The 20,092-nt window shown below is 34.8% G+C and overlaps 1 protein-coding gene across 5 annotated transcripts in view; it reads right to left on the reverse strand.

The window, feature by feature from the left end:
• Positions 1–12,291: 12,291 nt before the first annotated feature.
• The window catches only part of LOC18442737 (sphere organelles protein-like protein), a 42,761-nt gene continuing 34,960 nt past the window's right edge, over positions 12,292–20,092 (reverse strand). For 2 of the 5 annotated variants that reach the window (XM_088868558.1, XM_006852952.4), the window contains 6 exons: positions 16,544–16,584; positions 14,011–14,214; positions 13,605–13,676; positions 13,355–13,507; positions 13,067–13,247; positions 12,292–12,667 (listed from right to left, as the gene is read on the reverse strand). In XM_088868558.1, coding sequence (XP_088724684.1) covers positions 12,471–12,667; positions 13,067–13,247; positions 13,355–13,507; positions 13,605–13,676; positions 14,011–14,214; positions 16,544–16,584 — 848 coding nt within the window. In that variant the 3' untranslated portion in view covers positions 12,292–12,470. Of the gene's footprint in view, positions 12,683–13,066; positions 13,248–13,354; positions 13,508–13,604; positions 13,677–14,010; positions 14,215–16,543; positions 16,585–16,797; positions 16,886–20,092 lie in introns of all 5 variants that reach the window. The other 3 variants (XM_020672562.2, XM_020672560.2, XR_016056742.1) reach the window with 2 other exon arrangements.

The raw sequence follows: 20,092 nt of genomic DNA on the forward strand, positions 1-20,092 counted from the left end.
GAGCCTACCTTCAAATAGTGTTTGGGAGATGTGGTTTCATTATCGGAAATCTTTGTAATAGCTGTAAAATATATTTTTATATTTATTTATAAAATTTAAAGTTAAAAAAATAATGTAGATCATCATATCTACAAAAACTTGAAAATCTTGAAAAAGCACCGTAAAAATATACGTTACAAAATATACTATTTTCAATACTCGAAATCTATTTATTTTTCATGTCTATGCATCTTGATGTCGAGAAGATCAATTTGAAGACATTTAAGTATCAAAACAATATCTTCCAACAAAATTATTGAGGTAGGCTCAAGTTTGATTGTTGTCTAGATTCATTTTATACACAGAGATTGTGCCATCTTAAGGCTTGCAAATGACGGACGAAGGTCAACATACAGAGAGAAATAAGGCTAGCAACGGCCAGTCAGTCCAACCCTACTCAAGCCACAAAATGTGAGCACAAGGTCAAGCTTGACCTGGCCTGGGCAAGGACCACGACAACGTTACCCAACCGGGCCCCGACTGGTTCCTTTTCCCTTATTGTTTCTTTTACTTTCTCCATTACGACTATTAGTCCGGCTCTATGAGGCCCCCGACACTGGGCCAGGGCCTTTTCAAGTCCGGTCCAAGGGACCAAGCCAGGCTTGGCTTAGGCCCAACCCATTGCCAGCCTTAGAAGCAAACTCGTCTAGAGCTCAAAACAAACTTTCTTATTCATTTCTTTGAAAACATTTATTCACATATCTATCTAGACAAATGCAATTATATTCCCCAACACAAAAGATACTAGATGTCGCCAAGGAGAAAAGAGAAAAAATAGCCCATATATCTACGGAAAAAATTATATAAAGTTTCAACGTATACTATAAAAAAATCCAATACAAAAAAGTGTTTTGAAGTCGAAAACTTTTCAATTGATTATCTCGACCTATATATATATATATATATATATATATATATATATATATATATAATACGAGACATATTTGCATTGTTTAATTTATAAGGAGTAGCTACACTTTCATAAAGGACCATTTGGTTTTGAGAGGTTGATTCTTCGTACTCATTGTCTGTTTCTGTGGGAGTTTTTGATGGTGCTCCCTTGATTTTGAGGCTTTTTTCAGGAAGATGGATTGAAGTAATCGGTTTTCCCTCTGTTGTATTAAATACAGTATATTGAGATTCAAGTGTTTGAAGATGAAATTCTGGTATAGGAATAGAGTATTGGTGTAAAATATCTTTTAACCATGTGAAGAAACAAGTACTTTTGTTTCCTTGTTTTCGGTATTTGTTATATTTTTTATGAAATAAAGATATTAATTTTGGTTCAAATGTATCAAGATACCATTCTCTTATATCTGTATTTTCAACAGATAAATAGTCATTTTCAATATATTGATTATCGAATTGTTCTTGAAGTTGTAAGACTTGAAGGAAGTCAGATTCTTCAGGTTCTTGTTGGGCTTGTTTATATTGTGGAATAATAATATTATCTGGTGTTCTTCTTAATCCATCAATTTGTAGTCTCTGAGGAGTATTACTTGTGGAGGAAGGAATCCTTAGATGTGGACTATGGGTATACGTAGTAACAGATTGTCTTGAAGGTTCAATTTTGGGAGAAAATTGAGGAACAACGATAGAATCTACTATGGTAGTAGGAATAGTAGTTCTATTATTAGTAAATTGGATTTCGATATTTCCATCTGTATGTTCTATAATTTTATCTGGAATATTTTGTATAGATGTTTGGGATGGTTGGTTTTCATTATGAATAGACCATGATTCTGGTAAGATAATGTCTGACCAGGATATTGTTTTTGGTATGATGGTATTGGATCTTTCTATATTGGTTTGGAAAAATATAGTCTGTCCTCGTGTGTCTACTTGAAGTACATTAGGACATAATGTATTCATTACTTTGTAATAAATACGATAGACAATGGCTATATTTTGGGAACCTAACATCATATCAAATCCTTGAGTTTTCAAGTTTAGACTTAAAACATTTAAAATATTTGGATCTGTAAGTGATACAGAATAATTAGGAAAAAAATTAAAATAAATTGGTCCACTACATAGGCTAGATTCAACCATTCCGAGTAATGAGTTAGAAAATCTATTATGTCTAGTGTCACGTAGACATACCAGGATAGAATTAATAAGTCCTAAACGTGTTAAAGGTTTAACTGCAATTTGTATTAAACCTATATGGAGATATTTATAATTTTTTGTTTTATGAACTTGTAATATTTTATTAGATAATAATTGGAAATCCTCTTGGTTACTTGTAACAGATAGAGTCTGTTTTGCTATTTTGATAGCATATCCGATTTTAAGATCAAAAGTACCTTTTTTATAAACATCAGATATTGGAACCTTTGGTATGTTTCAATTTTGAATTTGGGCTTCTATATCATTTATGATAATTTCTTATTTATTTTTAATTATTAGAGTACTACTAGTTGAACTAATTGCTTTATCTGATAGATTCTTAATAAATTATTTCATTATTAGGTTGCGGTTGAGTGTTATCTAGACAGTCTTCTGTGACTACCTCTTATGTCTCTTTCGACCTCAGCGGCTCTCCTGGCCTTAACGGTCTTTAGACTGGGTGTCTGAGCGTCTCTAACCTTAATGCTCGGACCAACTTTATCTAATGGATTAATTTAATAAGTTTCTTTAGATACAATAACTAGTGACAACTATTAATTCTCTAAACAGGGTGTGGCTTTGATACCAATTTTGGTGCAAGATCTACCGTAATAAAATGTCTAGCATTTATCTTAAAAACGTAAAGATAGCAGAGTTATAAATTATTAATTGTTGTAAAATCGAAACATAATACAAGAAAACACATATGAGAATTAAAGCAGAAATCCAAGATATATCAAGAATAATCCAAGACGTATGAATGAGATTGTGAAGTTTAAAAGTAAATACAAATTTCAACTGCATCATATATTAGGAAAGAAACAGTCTAACTTACTGTTTGCATATACATAAACTGGCAAAGTATTTCCACTTGGAAGGATAGTAAGAAGGTAGAGAGGAAATATTACAATCACACATTTACGAAAGTATAAAGAGGTTATCGACTTTGATGTACAGACGGTTGAAGAGAATAAACCTACTATCTACAGAAAATAGAAAAGCAAAGGAGAAGAAAGAAAAGGAGAGAAGAAAGATGAGAAAGTAATATGAGTCATTATGCTTGCTATTGATGCTTCCTGAGTAGTCCCTGCGAAGCCTGTTGTTTTCAAAGGTGAGAAGGAGTATTTATATGCAGAAGGAGAGGCTCAGTGCCTTCGTTCTGAAGGAAAAGATGTGGCTAAGGAGGGTGCCGTATCGAAGACGGTAGCTGAGGTGAGACACTTGGCTGAGAGAGATGCCGTGGTGTAGAGGGTAACATGAAGTGGGACACGTGGCTGGCGTTTGGTGAAGGTTGCGCGTCGGTGAGGGGACACGTGGACGGTTGTGCGTCGGTGAGGGTGACAGTGCATCTTACTGTGGTGGCGGTAGCGTACGTGCGAAGGGAAAATAGGTCATGTGAAAGACACGTGGGCAGGAAAAGAGGTCTGATGTGACCCCAAATTAGTCACATCGGGATATTACTGTGCAAGGGTCTTGTCTCGACTGCTTTATACTGTGCAATGGCATCTTCTTTTGGAGCGAAGGGGACAAAGGGAATCATTTGCTGAGTGAAGTCCTAATAAAGGAAAAGGGAATCTTTCTTTTATAGGGATGCCGATATGGTCGTTGTCGACTTGGGCCTATCGGATCGGGTTATGCATTTGGATCTTGACTAAAATCTTCGAGAAGAGGGTTTCCTGATTGCACTGTTTCTTCTGATGTAGTTGGTCCTGGATTTGAAGAGGCAAAGATCTGCAAGAGATTTTCTTCGAGCTCTTCGAGAGTGGCATTTGGATGGGATAGTCTCATTTTTTTAAGATATGCAGAAAATGTGGGAAGGCTGACAGTATTATTTTCCTGGGTTTGAATTATGTCAACTTGAGGAGGCATACGTTTGAGTGTCAAAGAAGAGGGTTTAGTATTGTAAATATCCCACCATTTGATTTTGATGGTTTTACCAAGGCGAGGGACATATTTAAAATTATTGGTATTATTTTCAGAAAGAGTGTAATCCCATTTTAGAATCCATGAGATTTGATAGATAGCCATAAAGTATAGGTGATAATCATCTTGGGAAGTGCATGTATTATGAATGGAAAATTTTTCTTGAAAGGCTTGAAATTCATCTGGTAATATTTGAGTATGTGATCCCCATATCAGGAATCAATATCGGAACCAGCTAGGGAACCGTTCCAAGATAGGGAATTTAAATTGGACATACCAAGAATGAGTATTATTTGGATTTTGATATGCAAAGACCTTATGCCAGGCCTTAATATACTCAGCATACTTATAATATTTGTATTGAAATTCAGGATTGGCTAACTTTTTACCTTGCATAGGGTTATTACCCCAATCTTCATAAGATAATAGTTTTTTAATTTGTAACTTAGAATATGCATATAGTTTAGTATTGCCTTGATAGAAATGTACGATGGATACTGAACCAGTTTTCATGAGTACAACCTCGTACCATTCACGAGTCTTGGCTCCATTGGTAGGGTTCAAGTGATTAGTGAGATATAAGGGGGCTAATTTATTTGGGTCAATATTGATATGCTTGTAGCATATGGGTATATCAGCCAGAAATGCGGTTTCAACATATACTAACTTAGAAACAGAGGGAGTTTGTCTATTTGGGTATGCGGCTGGAGTGAATGCCGGATTAGGAGTTGGACTTTAAGGAAGAGTATGGATAAAATGTTCAGGCACATTTGTTGATCTCATAGGTGACATGCGTGTAAGTAGTACTACTCAGGAAGCATCAATAGCAAGCATAATGACTCATATTACTTTCTCATCTTTCTTCTCTCTTCTTCTTTCTTCTCCTGTGCTTTTCTATTTTCTGTAGATAGTAGGTTTATTCTCTTCAACCGTCTGTACATCAAAATCGGTAACCTCTTTATATTTCGTAAATGTGTGATTGTAATATTTCCTCTCTACCTTCTTACTATCCTTCCGAGTGGAAATACTTTGCCAGTTTATGTATATGCAAACAGTAAGTTAGACTGTTTCTTTCCTAATATATGATGCAGTTGAAATTTGTATTTACTTTTAAACTTCACAATCTCACTCATACGTCTTGGATTATTCTTGATATATCTTGGATTTCTGCTTTAATTCTCATATGTGTGTTCTTGTATTATGTTTCGATTTTACAACAATTGATAATTTATAACTCTGCTCTCTTTACGTTTTTAAGATAAATGCTAGACATTTTATTTGGGTAGATCTTGCGCCAAAATTATAAATATATATATATATATATATATATATATAAGCAATGATCCAATGCAATGGTTGTATTATAGTATAATGGAACGACACTTCTAAAAAACCACGTTTGTGGTATTTTTATGACCCTAAATTTTGCAGACACTCTCTTCATCTCAATAATCAATAAAAAAAAAAGAAGTTCAATTTGAACTCTAGATATAGTCAAAATGAATCCCTACCAAAAACGAATCTAGACTATTCATTTTGTGAATTTCAAGATCTTAGCTTTTATAAACTCAAAAACATTTTTTTCTTTTTTAACATTGTTTATCTAATGATAATAAAGCCATCCAAAAAAAGTGGAAATGAAAAAATCCTTCTAAGGCCTAGATCTAAGCATCTCACCAAAATGAATGGCCTATATTAATTGAGCTTAAAAAATACTTTATAGATTGTGTTTTCAATTTTTTTTTTTTTTTTTTTTGTGATTGTTCATTAGAATGAAAAGAGTGTATATTTCAAATTTTGGATCAAACAAATGGCAATAAGATGGTTTTTAAGGTCATTGCATCATATTAATATACAACGGTTGCATGAAATCATTTTTCTACATCTAATAATAATAAAGCCATCCAAAAAATTTGGTAATGAAAAATCCTTGTAAGGTCCAGATCTAAGCATCTCACCAAAATGAACGGCTTGTGTTAATTGGGCTTAAAAAATACTTTCTAGATTGTGTTTTTAATTTTTTATTTTCTTGTGATTGTTCATTATAATGAAAAGAGTATATATTTCAAAATTTAGATCAAACAAATGGTCATAAGATGGTTTTTTAAGGTCTTTTCAAGTGATTTGGATTTGTACAAAAAAATGAAAATTTAAATACGAAATAAGATTGTGATTTTTAGATCGGCCCAGATTCAATTTGGACCATTGACTGACACTGTAGTAGTCAGCCTGTGGGCTGACATGATCCTTTCCGTATGTATATATATATATATATATTGTTTATGTACTTTATTTGATTTGGATTTATATTTATCTTTTTTACATTTTTTCTTTTTCTTATATAACTTTTCAGATGTATTTTTCCTATCTATATGGTATCCAAATTGTTCACAGAAATCACCAAGTTCTTTACGCTTGGTAATTTGTTGTTTATCTAACTGTCTTTTGAGTTTAAGATCAATACATAAAACTAATCCTTCAGCACATATTTCTGCTGAGAGTTTTCCAAGTGTATAGGCGGAATATAATATAATAGTGATAATAATACTGACAATCACCTATACTTTGTGGCACTATATCAACTCCCATGGATTATGAAATGGGAATATACCATCTCTGTTAATAATATAGCCGACCATACCTACATTCCAAGACTGGGCAAAACCATCTCAGTCAAGTGGTGGGACATCTTTAATATGGATCCCACAACCTTAGTTCCCAAAAGAATACCTCCACAAAAACCTATATATAATCCCAGTCCAAGTGACCATAATACAGCCAATACTTCATTTGACTTTCCTACGTATTTACGAAATATGCTCCAAGCAAACCCAAATGCTTCCAAAGAAATGTTAGAACAACAAATGAAGGAGATCTTTACAGAAGCAGGAAGAAAACCGGTCTCATCAAATGAAACCATACAATCTTCACCATTACACACCAATAAATATTTCCCACTTGAAGAAGCAGACCCAGAAGAAGAAGAAACAGACCCAGAAGAGGAAGACCTCAATGAATTCAGCCAAAGACGATAAAGATGCTACACAGTACCAGGTCACCTCAAAGATATTATATGCCCTTCACATACGACAAAAGAATGATGCCTTTCACTGTGCTGCCGACATATACGACAAATGATTGATGCCCTTCACTGTAGCCGCCGACATAAGAAGACAAAATGCCACTATTCAAAGATGCCTTTTCACTGTAGCCACCGACATAAGAAGACAAAATGTCGCTGTACAAAGATGCCTCTTTAAGCATCTTCTTTTCCTTTTTTGTCTTTTTCCTTTTTTGCTTTATGTCTTTTCCTCTTCCTTTTAGTCTCATCAAGTCATCTCACTTCTTTACTTCCTTACGAAGTAACCTCCTCCTGCCTATAAAAGGGAAGCCTCTCCCTCATTCTAAGCAGGTCTCTCTCCGAGCTTCTTCCCTCTCATACTCCGCTCTATTCTCTCTCTCTCTGCTCTCCCTCTCTCTCTCTCTCTCTCTGCTCTCTCTTCATCTGCAAGCTCATTTCATCCCTCTGCTCTCTCATCTCCTTGCTCTCTACGCAAGACCATCGCAGCTGTCTCAACCTCACAGCAAGAACCTGCTTCATGCTATCCAGGTTTTCCCTATCTTTTTGATATATCAAACCAGGTTCTCACCTATCTTATTATCTCAGTTTTAGTAGTTTACAATCTTGAGAAAAAGACATCCGTATACCATTTATAATGGGATAATGTAGGACAACGAAGATTAGATAGCAGATCTTCTGATCTTGCTGCTAATAATGCCGTACTGCCTACAAAATGAAGTGTAATGGTATATATTAAGGTGTTTACTGCATCACTTTCAGTATAAATTATTTCTTGATTTTGTTCATTCCTGGCGGTCCATTGTCTTGTATTAGTAAGAATTTTATTTTGGGTTTCATCATCGACATAGAAATCCCACCATCCTCTTAATTAGCCTGTAAATCCATTGACTATTGCTTTAGCAACCTCTTGATCTGGATTGCCTGCCATTTTGTTTGCAAAAACAAACATTGTCATGTGTCTCATGACATATAATATTTTTAATTTAGATAAACCATCTATTGTCCAATTAACTATTGATCTTCCTGAATAAGAAACAGCTTGTTGTATGGCATCTTCTTCAAGCTGGACATCAACAGGTGTAGGTCTTTTATAATATAGTAAAGCGGTAATTGGTTTCCAAGTTTTACCATAGGTTATTCTATTTATGTCAATAGGTGTAGTATCCATAAAAGCATTTTCTTGGTTTTGTATGGTGTCTTCGATAATTGGTTCTTCTTTCTAGAGCATCATTGTTTCATGCTCTGGTATTTTTGATTTTCTTTTATCTGAAGATTCTGGTAATGGAACAGGTATATTTGGCATAGGAATACTGAGTTTGGGAGAAGGAATTCCTTTTATGTCTAATTGAGCTAATTTGGCTATTAACTGATCCATTAAGGTTTTATTATTGTCACCAATATGAAATTTATTTTTATTAAGTTCTGGAGGTGGTTTAAACATGACTGCTTTAGGAAGGGAATGAGTTACCTCCTTCGAAACTAATCTTTCTATACGTTCTGCTTGTTTTCCTAAAGACTGCATATATAAATTAGTATAATTATTTTGTTCCACAATATGGGGAATAAGCTCTTGCTTTTTACCTATTTCTTTGGGTAAGACTTTATATGGTGTGGCTATTATATCATATAAAGATTGTGGTGGTTCTCCTTTACTTGATGGGGTTACTCCTTTGAGTATTATACTTTTTTCAGGAGGGTGTGTACTAGCAGTAGTAGTACCATTCGTGCGGATATATATTTTTTCTTCTAAAGTTTGAAGATTATCGAATGAAGGAATATTAATTTTATATTGCATACATATTTATCTTAACTTGATAAAAAATCATTTTGTTTCTCTTTCTTTTTTGAGAAATTTATTGTATTTTTTATGAAGTAATTCTATTAACCTAGGTTGGAAGGTTTGAAGATACCATTTCGTAATATTTTGATTTTCTAAAGAAAGATAATCTTTTTTAAGATAATCAATATTAAGTTTCGTCTTTTTTCGTTCTAATTTAGCGGCTAAATATGTTGCTATATATTCATCATCATATGTATTATTAGTATTTATCTCTTCTTCTGTATCATCTTCTATTTGTAATGTAAGTATTTGAAATTCCTCTATATTAGGTTTAGAAATGTATGTAGGAAGAACTACATGATCAGCCGTTCTTCTTACTCCTTGTAGTTGAAAATCTGAAGATGGTGTAGGTTGTGAAGCAGAAGGAAGTATGATGACATCAGGAGTAGTATGACAGGATTTTCTAGGAGGTATTAATGGTTTTTTATTTTTTTTCCTATTAATATCTATATCATCCTTGACCCTAGATTGTTAGAATTTTATTTCAATATTTCCATCGGGATGTTCGATTATTTGGTTTGGAATATTATTTCTAGGTGCTTCTTGGGGTTGGTTTGCATGTTGTAATGCCCAAGATTGAGGTAAAGTAATATCGGACCAAGTAATTGTTTTGGGTACAATTGTATGTGATTTTTCTATATTTGTTTGAAATAATATAGTTTGATCTTTTTTATCAACTTGCATAGTATTAGGACAAAGGGTATGGCATACCCGGTGGGACATAATGGAATTATAGTATATTCTGCCTATACACTTGGAGAACTCTCAGCAGAAATATGTGCTGAAGGATTAGCTTTATGTACTGATCTTAAACTCAAAAGACAGTTAGATAAACAACAAATTACCAAGCGTAAAGAACTTGGTGATTTCTGTGAACAATTTGGATACCATATAGATAGGAAAAATACACCTGAAAAGTTATATAAGAAAAAAATATATATAAAAAAGATAAATATAAATCCAAATCAAATATATATATATATATATATATATATATATATATATATATATATATATATATATATATATATATATATATATATAGTACAAAACACCTATAGGCGAAAATAAATAGTGATTTCGCCTACCCTCATCACCGTCTAAAGTTCATCATACGGTCACGATTATCCAACAGTATTTCATAATTCGCCTATAGGCACATTGGGAAGACTCTTCCATATATATATATATATATATATATATATATATGGAAGAGTCTTCCCAACGCCTATACGTGAAAATTAACAGTGATTTCGTCTATCCTCATCACCATCCAAACTTCATTGCATGACAAAAATTAACAGTGATTTCACTTACCCTCATCACGATCCAAACTTTATCGCACGGTCACAGTTGTTCGATAGTGTTTTAATTTCCATTTGTTTTTACTAATCGGAATTATCTGAAATTTGGAGCGTGTGTACATCTTAATGAGGCACACCTAATTAAAATATAAAAAAATAATTCATAAAATACAAATTGACCAAAATATCCCCATAAATTTTCAAGGGGTATTTTGGTCAATTTATATTTTACAATTTTTTTTCATATTTTTATTAGGTGCATCTCACTAAGATATACACATGCTCCAAATTTCAAGTAATTTGGATTTGTAAAAAAAAAAAATGAAAAATGAAACACTACCGAACAATAGTGATCGTGTGATGAAGTTTGAATGGTGAAGAGGGTAAGCGAAATCACTGTTCATTTTCATCTATAGGTTCATCGCACGTTCACAGTTGTCCGGTAGTGTTTCATTTTTCATTTTTTTTTTACTAATAAGAATGATCTGAAATTTGGAGCATATGTACGCCTTAGTGAGGCGCACCTAATAAAAATATGAAAAAATAATAATTTGTAAACTATAAATTGACCAAAACATCCCTATAAATTTTGGGGTATTTTGGTCCATTTATATTTTACAAATTATTATTTTTTCATATTTTTATTAGGTGCGCCTTACTAAGATGTACATATACTCTAAATTTCAAGTAATTTGAATTTGTAAAAAAAAAAAATGAAAACATAAAAAACTACCAGACAACTGTGACCGAGCGATGAAATTTGGATAGCGATGAGGTTAAGGTGAAATCACTGTTCATTTTTTTTCATATATATATATATATATATATATATATATATATATATATATATATATATATATATATATATATATAGTAATGATCCTATAAGACCCTCCCCCACTCATATGTGTAGGACCCCAAAAAATCACCATTAAAATTGACACAGATCTCTAAAAAAATCAAATCCCACACCCATATCAAATAAACCTTGAGGCTTGAGCTATACACTCAACCCAGTGATTGAACATGACCGGTTTTCAATATCTTGGAAACCCTGATATGATGAAATTGAAAGCCGTTACAAGAAAGATTATTTGGTTCGAGAAAAAAGAGTTCCTTGAAGCCTTTCTCTACCATAGTAATTGTGGCCTCAGTCTCCACTGGTTCAGCGTAAAAGAGGGTGGCTTTCATTCAAAGAGGGTGGGTTTCACTCAAGTTGACCCCACATGAAAATGAATATTAAATTGTTTGGATTCACACTAATAGATCTGAACAGAAATGTAGGAAAAGTGTGTATTTCCCAGTTAGGAGTTTCCTGGAAAAAATGGTCATATGTTCTGATTCCAAATGAACCTACAAATGCACATAAAAAATCCAGAACTCGTGGCTTAAACTGCCTTTTCCCCTGTGGAATCATTCAGGAACAAGAAGAAGACAGTCGCTCTGCAATCGTGGAATTAGATGTACTAACATCAAAATATACTATTACTTGTTAGTTCACACCGGGGGTTCTAGACTCGACCGATGTGACTTGGACACGGCTTAGTTACTCGGCCTACCGTGTTTCGATTTTCTATATATCTTATTATTCATGACTTTACTTAGCCTGCGTCTAAGTAGTCTTTTGGCCATCATACACGGCACCGCAACCTCACATCCTCCGTCCGAGGCCTCTCATGCACGAACTCTGTTTTAAATTAAAAAAATAGACCTCTTTTATGTTTTATTAAAAAGAGCAACGTACTACTGTACTAACGTGCAAGGGACAGGAATTGAGGCCACGATACTCTTAAATTAATGTTAAGATTAGGTATTTTATTATATATAAACTTTATCTGCTATCATTATTCTCTTTGAACTCGTTCGCCTTGGCCAGGGTCCGAGTACCTTGACCACATTGATTTTTTTAACATAAGTTCACATGAATAAATCCTTTCTTCATGCAAGATGATTATGTAACACATAAAACATACGTAAAGAGCAAGATGCAAACATTGGTAGAGAACAGATTACATCAAATATAATAAGAGCAGGCCATAACTAAAATTTACAAAACACTGGGAACACTACAAAATTCCCATTCTTCCTATATGAGAAACAGCATAATGGATTTAACTGGTCTCAACAACTGCGCCCAAACATATTGGCGAAAAGTTCTCGGCATTTTCTACTGTCAACATGTCAGATGGTTCTGTGCCCTCAGGAAAGAAATTGTAGGGCCCAGTGCACTGCTCCTTAAGGCCTTATAGGACCATGCATTTCTCTGGGTTGTCTCTTTTGGGACCCCATTCTCCCTATGCAACAGTTGTGCCTTTTTCTCCTTCAATGCCTGAGTTATTTCATCCCAAACCTTTGTCTGCTCGCCATTCTCTGTGAAAGGAATGACTACACGGCTGAAGTAAATTCCATTCTATGTAACCAGCCTCATATTGAAACAAAATTTAAGAAGCCATGGAACTTGCAAACTTAACATACAATATGAATTAAGCAAGGGTTCAATATCAATACTTGCATACTGCAGGCACTCACACAAGCATCACTCATTGGGAGAGCTTATGAGCAGTTGGGGGGTTGAGAGAGAGAGATTAGCCAAGAGACACTCTAAATGACTCACTCCATGCATACTATAGTATTTACATTTCAAGAACCTTGAAATTTTAATATATTTAGATAGCATGTACTTAAATCATACTTAAGCTGTAGACAGGACCGTTCAGTTTCACAAGGCTAAAATTAAAAAAAATTCAGTATATTTTCAGAGATGTATACCATGGACAGGAGAAGGAAAATCTTCAACTCTATGTCCGGAATTCGTAACTGAGACAGCTGCTTTGTTGTTCACAGCATCCTTGTCTGTTGCCCCACTAAGAATTTGATCCTTTGGCTTTTGTAGTTGATCTGATCTTTGATGATTGAGCAGGCGGACATCAACAAGGGATGTAAACTCAATCTGTAACATGCATCAAAGCATCTTTTATTAGTCAAAATTGTATATCACAAAATGTCTCTATTGCTTTCTCGCAATCAAGAGTTTCCTACGAACAAACCACTAAGTACCTCTAATGAGCCATCTTCATTATAATTTGAGGAAGAATAAGATGGAAAACCATCATCTTCCTCTGTTTTATTTTCACCTAATACGATTGGATGCTCCAGAAGAGGCAATAATTTCACCTTTCCTGATGATGGAACACAGGAGAACTTCCCTACCTATTTAGCATAAGCACACAGACATGTAAGAACCCAGATTATGTGCATAAAGCACAAAAACCTAATCAGCTAATATGTAGATGCACAAATACAGTACCCGGAAAGGAGAAAGCTCAGGGCACCATGAAGAAGACAATTCTACCAGACGATATGCAATGACATCACCTTCCTGCAACCAAATGAAAGTTAGAGTAGGTTCTGCCATTTTCTACTTTGAATTACCTCGATAAAATATCATACCAACCATCCATGTGTGCTTTAAAGGAGAATATGGGAACATGAGCTTCAGGTTCAGGTCAACTTTGCAAAGGATTATTTTATAAGTTTCTAGAGATAATCTAAAATGTGTCGAATACTATTATCTGGAACTAAGATTCAAATGACAGTGGTAGTGCTAATTAGAAAGTTCTGGGGATGGATGCAGGTAATAAGGACATGTTGACTAGAGAACTGAAAAAAGCTTCTGACCACAACATTTTATAAAGCATGTGTAGTTCACATACCTGAGGAAAGCGAGTTATGGGCTCAAGCTTTTCAAAGTCCACAAGTTCTTGTGTTGGCTCACCTTCAACATTCATCTCTCTCTCTCCTGAATCCTGCCAATCATTCAGGTTATCCCAGACCTTTTCTTTATGTGCTTGTCCATTCTCCTTGCCCCACTTCTGACCCTTCTTCTTGCTAGTTATTCCATTCCACTGAAGAACTCCCTAATGCACCAAAAAGATATATTAAGGAATCTATGTGCTATTTGAGTCATCCATATTATCCTCATGACAAAAGATGTTACTTGCCAATGTCACAAAGGGCATATGTAACTATGCCTATCATGTATCAGGTGACAAGAATATACTCCTTGGAAGTCCATCATGAAAAAGTTTCTATTATATATGGTGGAGAACTCCCTCCAACATTTCATATATGGAAAAAGTTTCTACCATATATGGTGAACTCCCTCCAGCATTTCATATATGGGAAATCAAAGTTCAACGCTATCATGCCAAAGTTATCTGAAAAAAAATGGATAACAGAAAATGGATCTGAACAAGTTGCCAGATGATTGTTTCAATCGGGAGGATAAGCAGTACATACAAGTTACAACACTTTGACTATAACCTATTGTATTGTACTTTTTGTATTCATGCTTAATGCATCACCTACGAAGCATTTCTGAGTTTGTTACACAATGAATGAACTTATAGGGATGCAGGGAAGATGCATATTTGTTTCCAAGAACGTATTTGCCTATGGAGTTACACTAGTACCAATCTAATTTCTTAAAGTGCGAAAAACTCAACATTTGGAATATATTATAAGAATATAAAAGTAAATGAGAGGGATACTAGCACACTTATGCCAAAAGAAAGAAAACAATAAAAACTTAAGAAGAATATGGAGAAGGCACAACAAATTTGCTACAATTTTTAGCATGTTTGAAACATAAAAACCAGCTTAGACTACTTTCCTTAGTCATGACTTTTTCACCAGAGGAATAATCAGAATGATCATCACAAATGGCCTCTTTCCATAACTTTTTCTGAGGATTCCAGGGACAGAATTTCCTACAAACAATTTTCGCACTTGAGATCTAATTATTCCTAAGTTCCTCATTGAAGCTTAATCGAGACTTCCCCTTGTTTATTTCTCCATTAGAAACACAAAACATATTTCCAGCATTTGCAATTTCACAGGCTTATAAGAGAATATTTTATTTCCTCTTCAGTTGTAACATTTCTTCTCCATATTTCCCCTATTTATAATGGAAAAATATCTGTCTGTCCACATCATCTGGACAGGTCCCATGGTGGAGATTTCACAAGGCCAAATCCAACGGCGAAGAATTAGTCTCATAGTTTATTTTTTACTTTTTATTCAAGTAAGATATTTATCTAAATGTTGTATTTTTATAAATATAACTAAATAAAATAATCGAAAATATTTTAAATAGAAAAATGACCAAAATAGCACTAAATTCATTTTGACCAAGTTTTTATTTAAAATATATTTTTTTTATATAATTTTTATTTAATTCTACTTATAAAAATGAAGCTAAGGACCAAATTTCGTATTAATATATTTTAAATAAAAACAAAAAATAAAAACAGAACTCAATTTTGGCCATTGGATGGGGTTGGTTCAATCTAAACTATTAAAAGGTGCTTGTGCACCACAGCCTGTGGATGCAATACCAACCTATTTATAATTTCCTCTAATTCCCATGATCATCGAACTTGATGGCAGCAGCTTCCTTTCTAGAAGGGTCAAATCGTTTTAATGATCTGCGAACTTCTCCAGAGTTATCTGAATGTAATCCGTTCCATATCATAATATCAAATCCCTATTCTCAGTGCTGCAGAGAAATTCTGCTAAATTATTGCTCTATCTTAAATATATGACTTAAGTCACTATGACGACTTTCTTTAAAGCCGATCATATCCACTTAGTCTTTCAAAGTTCTGGCACAAATTCACTCTCTCACTCTTACTAAATTACTGAAAAACCTAATATGCCAGTTTGAAATCATACATCGCAGAAATAGATCACAATCCATCAGTCAGCACTTTCAGTAAATTGAACCTCTCTGTGAACGGCTACAAACCACACAACATTTCTCAATGCCAGTAAAGTGCCTTTTAATCTCATGAGACTCAGTCATGCTAAACAAACTTTTGGATGCTTCAATCACCATTCATTTTCTAACTAGTGCCAATTTATGGCCTTGCATCAACATGGAACCACTATCTTTGCATTTGGATGATGTTTTTGAACAACTATTGCAGAGTGACTTGGGTATAAATAACTTCATGGTTTTTCATTGATAAAGTTTACTCTCTGGTTCATTTTCAATAGATGTGAGAAACCTCCAAACTGAAGTTGATACAAATCTCTCTCTGAAAGCCATGGGACTCAAATGACCTCATAAAACAAATGGAAAAAAGTGGGTAATATTACATCCGGATAATGACCTATCATGCAGGGAATGGGTAACGTTACAGCAGTAGAAGAGAAAAACCTAATAGCCAAAGGATGGAAGCATACCATTGTTTCTTGAACCTGTCGATCCTCTGGATCTGCAGTAACTGGATAGAAAATGCATCACAAGGTTAGACAGTTTCCACAATACAACAAGCAAATCAAGGACTTTAATCAGATCACCATCAACACATATTAGAGTCACAGCATTTCCACTAGCATACAAGAACATATCTGCTCCATAAGACTAACACAATAATTCATAAAACCTTTGATTTTATGACATACATATGCATAGAGGTACGGGAAATCACGTTTACTTGTAAACAGTAGATCAGTTCACCCTGCAGTCTAAACAGCTGTTCTGCCTGTTTAGTTGACTTTTATAGTTCTCCAGAATTTAGTAGTCTGAAAAGAGAGAATAGGAATACAAAAGTAATATGATACCTAGCCAAAGTAATTGAAATCCATAAATTCTTGCAAGTTAACACACACTTCTATGAGATTATTATCATATAATAGCAGTTTAATATGCAGTCCTATGTGATCTTAGGCATATCATCATCATCATAGCCCTTTCCCAATTAATTGGGGGATCTTAGGCATATACGTTTGGAATTTTAAAGTTAAATACATCGCCATTACGGGATAGCAATTAATCAACATACTCAAAATGTAAGCAGCAACTTGTTACCTGAGACATAAGCAAGCAGACTGCATCAGTGACCAACTCTTGTCTACCATATACATATAACACGGTAAAGTAAATAAGAAGCAGATACAATTTCCAGATACTCCTGTTAAGGCAGCTATTTAGGGTTTGGGCCATGTGTTTTAACATGAAAATACGAGGCCATTTGCACTATTCAGATTCCAGCAAAGATAGTTCCTTTCACAAGCAGTGGACAATATTCGAAAATGAACAACAGAAAACACTCAAAATCATATGGGACCCCATCTAAGAAATATAGGAACCAACGTGACTGCATACAAATGTAGCTTGGGATTAAGTATGCGTATATTTGGGAGCTCCTTGCTTGGTATTGCTCTTCACGTTAAGAGATCCATTCATTCCAGTCTGCATGTTGTCTCCACATTCTGTAAAGAAAGGAAGATCAGGTCCACTGCCGAAGTCCTACTTAGTGAGGACTCAGGACTTACGATGGGGGTCAATCCTGAGTTGAGGTGCCAAGGCAGACATTCCAAAGCAGAGAGTGAGATTCCTATGGATATGATACGATGATACAGATCTCACAAGATCCCAGATCCATCAATTCCTGAATATATTTCTGAGCAAATCCACCAGTGACTACAATGTCACAAGGCAGAACACAAGGGCACAAAACTTAGGAATGTGTGAAATAAACAAGCCTGCTTTATTTTTCCCTGCCAGTAAGTTAGTTATTTCATGCTTCAACTAACTTTTACAGGATCTATGAGCATGCTGCATAGATAATTCAAGGAACAGAAGGAACTAGTAATGAATCATTGGTGAGGACACAAGGAGGAGGCTTGAAGGGCTTGGCATGGATATGAAGTTAGTTAGACTTTCATCACCCTAATCCCTTACAGGGATTTGAAGACACCCCTTGTAATCCTGTAGGTTGCATGCAAGAAAAGACCCTAATCCCTTACAGGGATTTGAAGACACCCCTTGTAATCCTGTAGGTTGCATGCAAGAAAAGAATGAGGTCTTGCAAAAGATAAGATTGCAAGATTATCGGCCAAATGATGAATTAAGAAATTCACCATGCTTCATCAAATTTCCCATTTAGAGTCTGTGGTTTTTGAGCTCCTCTCTCATAGCATTTCCAGTCTCATGTGCTATGGTTTTTGAGCTCCTCTGTGGGGTGCAAGTACTTGGACTCTAAGGTCATGATAGCATGGCGGGGGAAGGGGGGGGGGGGGGGGGGGGGCGGGGGTGCTTGAAACTATGAAATTGGGATTATACCTGGTGTTGAAATTAGTATAATACTTTCGCCCCTGGGTAATTCTGGAACCAAGGAAACTGTTCATATCCTTGTATATTACCATCGCTGTGGGCCTATCAAAATTGAGGAACTCGAGGAACACTTAGCCGACATAAAGAGATGGACATATCCTTTGGGCAAAAGATATGTTACTAAAGTTGAGCAAGTTGAAAGTTCTAAGCAAATGGGAGCATGTTGAAAGGATGCTGAAAGTATGGTTGCTTTGTTGGACCTGCTTATGCTAAAGGAAATGAACTTTTGGTAGAGGAAGTGGTCCCACTAATATGTCAAACTGGGGGTGTGGCTGCTGTTGCACATTCATGGGATTTGAAGAATTCCATTTACGTAACCAGGAGTTTGAGAGTGGTTGTCTTGATACAATGGAAGTCTATAGGAGTGGTGCCTAATTAGCTGCATTAGGTGACTTGGCAAAAGTCGAAGTTTTGCCGTTCAAACTTGAAAGATGTGGCCGTTCTAACTGGTAACCACCAGGTTAGATTGGAATCGACCACTGGTCAATTCCGATTTCAGCCGGTTTTGGAGACCGACAGAGTATTTTAAAAAAACAACTTTAAAAAATTATAAAAAAATCCCAAAAAATAAGGGATTTAATTTGTAATGTATTTTTTAATGATTTTCATCATTTTGGAAAACATTGGAAATTGTTTTGCCCATTAATATGTATTTTTACATTTTCCCATCTTTTTTGGAAAATTTCAAAAATACCCCAGAGCACAAATAGATTCTTTAAAATTCATTTTTTTTCATTAATTTTCAACTTCATTTGGATGTGCTTTGTTTAATCATTCTTTGAATATATTTTTCATATTTTATTAGATTTGTTTTTGTATTTTTTTAACACTTTTTTGACCGCCCGGGACTTGCCCCATTAGAATGGTTGAACAGCTTCCAGGCCCATGTCTGGTTAACAGTTCCGATTCGATTTTTCCTACACTGATCTGAGTTAGGCAGCGTGAAGCCATGACCCTACTAGTTTTGGCAGTGTGCAAGTTTCTTAAGCTCATTCAACCTATCCGTTAACACAAAATAAGGGGCATCCTTTTTAGGTTTGCAGAACAGGGTCCAACTGCCCAAATAAAATTTCAGAGGTTACTAGTTCAAAAACCATATCACACACAGGTAATGCCAATTTTGAAAGGGGGGCAGAGAGGGACAAGGTGGCAGAGAGCTCATCTGTGGTTCAAATCTACACAGGACATGGCACTTGAAGAATTGAATCAACTCACACAGTAAGATTGGACCTTATACTTTACTGTTTGGTGTTATATTATGAGATTCTCATCCAATCTACATGATCTTGTAAACTTGCAATCTTGCTTTCCATGAGATCATCTCAGAATTGAGCACAATGCGCGAGAATTCTGGCACTGTGGACTTCAAATCAGTGTTCATAAAGTCAGCCAAGTCATTTGGGCTCAGACCCTTGCCAACCCGAGGTGGAGGTCCAACTCGGAGATCTAATCAAGTTTTTTTAAAAAATCCCCAAAAAATAGGTATTAGTTGTAATATATTTATAACGTGTTTATTTATGTTTTCTATGATTTTGGCAAAGATTGGAAATATTTTGGTCATGAATACTTAGTTTTACTTTACATTTTCCCATCTTTTTTGGAAAATTTCAAAA

Source organism: Amborella trichopoda, chromosome 6, assembly GCF_054954075.1.
Source record: "Amborella trichopoda isolate Santa Cruz 75 chromosome 6, AtrichopodaSantaCruz75HAP2 v2.0, whole genome shotgun sequence".
Lineage (NCBI taxonomy): Eukaryota > Viridiplantae > Streptophyta > Magnoliopsida > Amborellales > Amborellaceae > Amborella > Amborella trichopoda.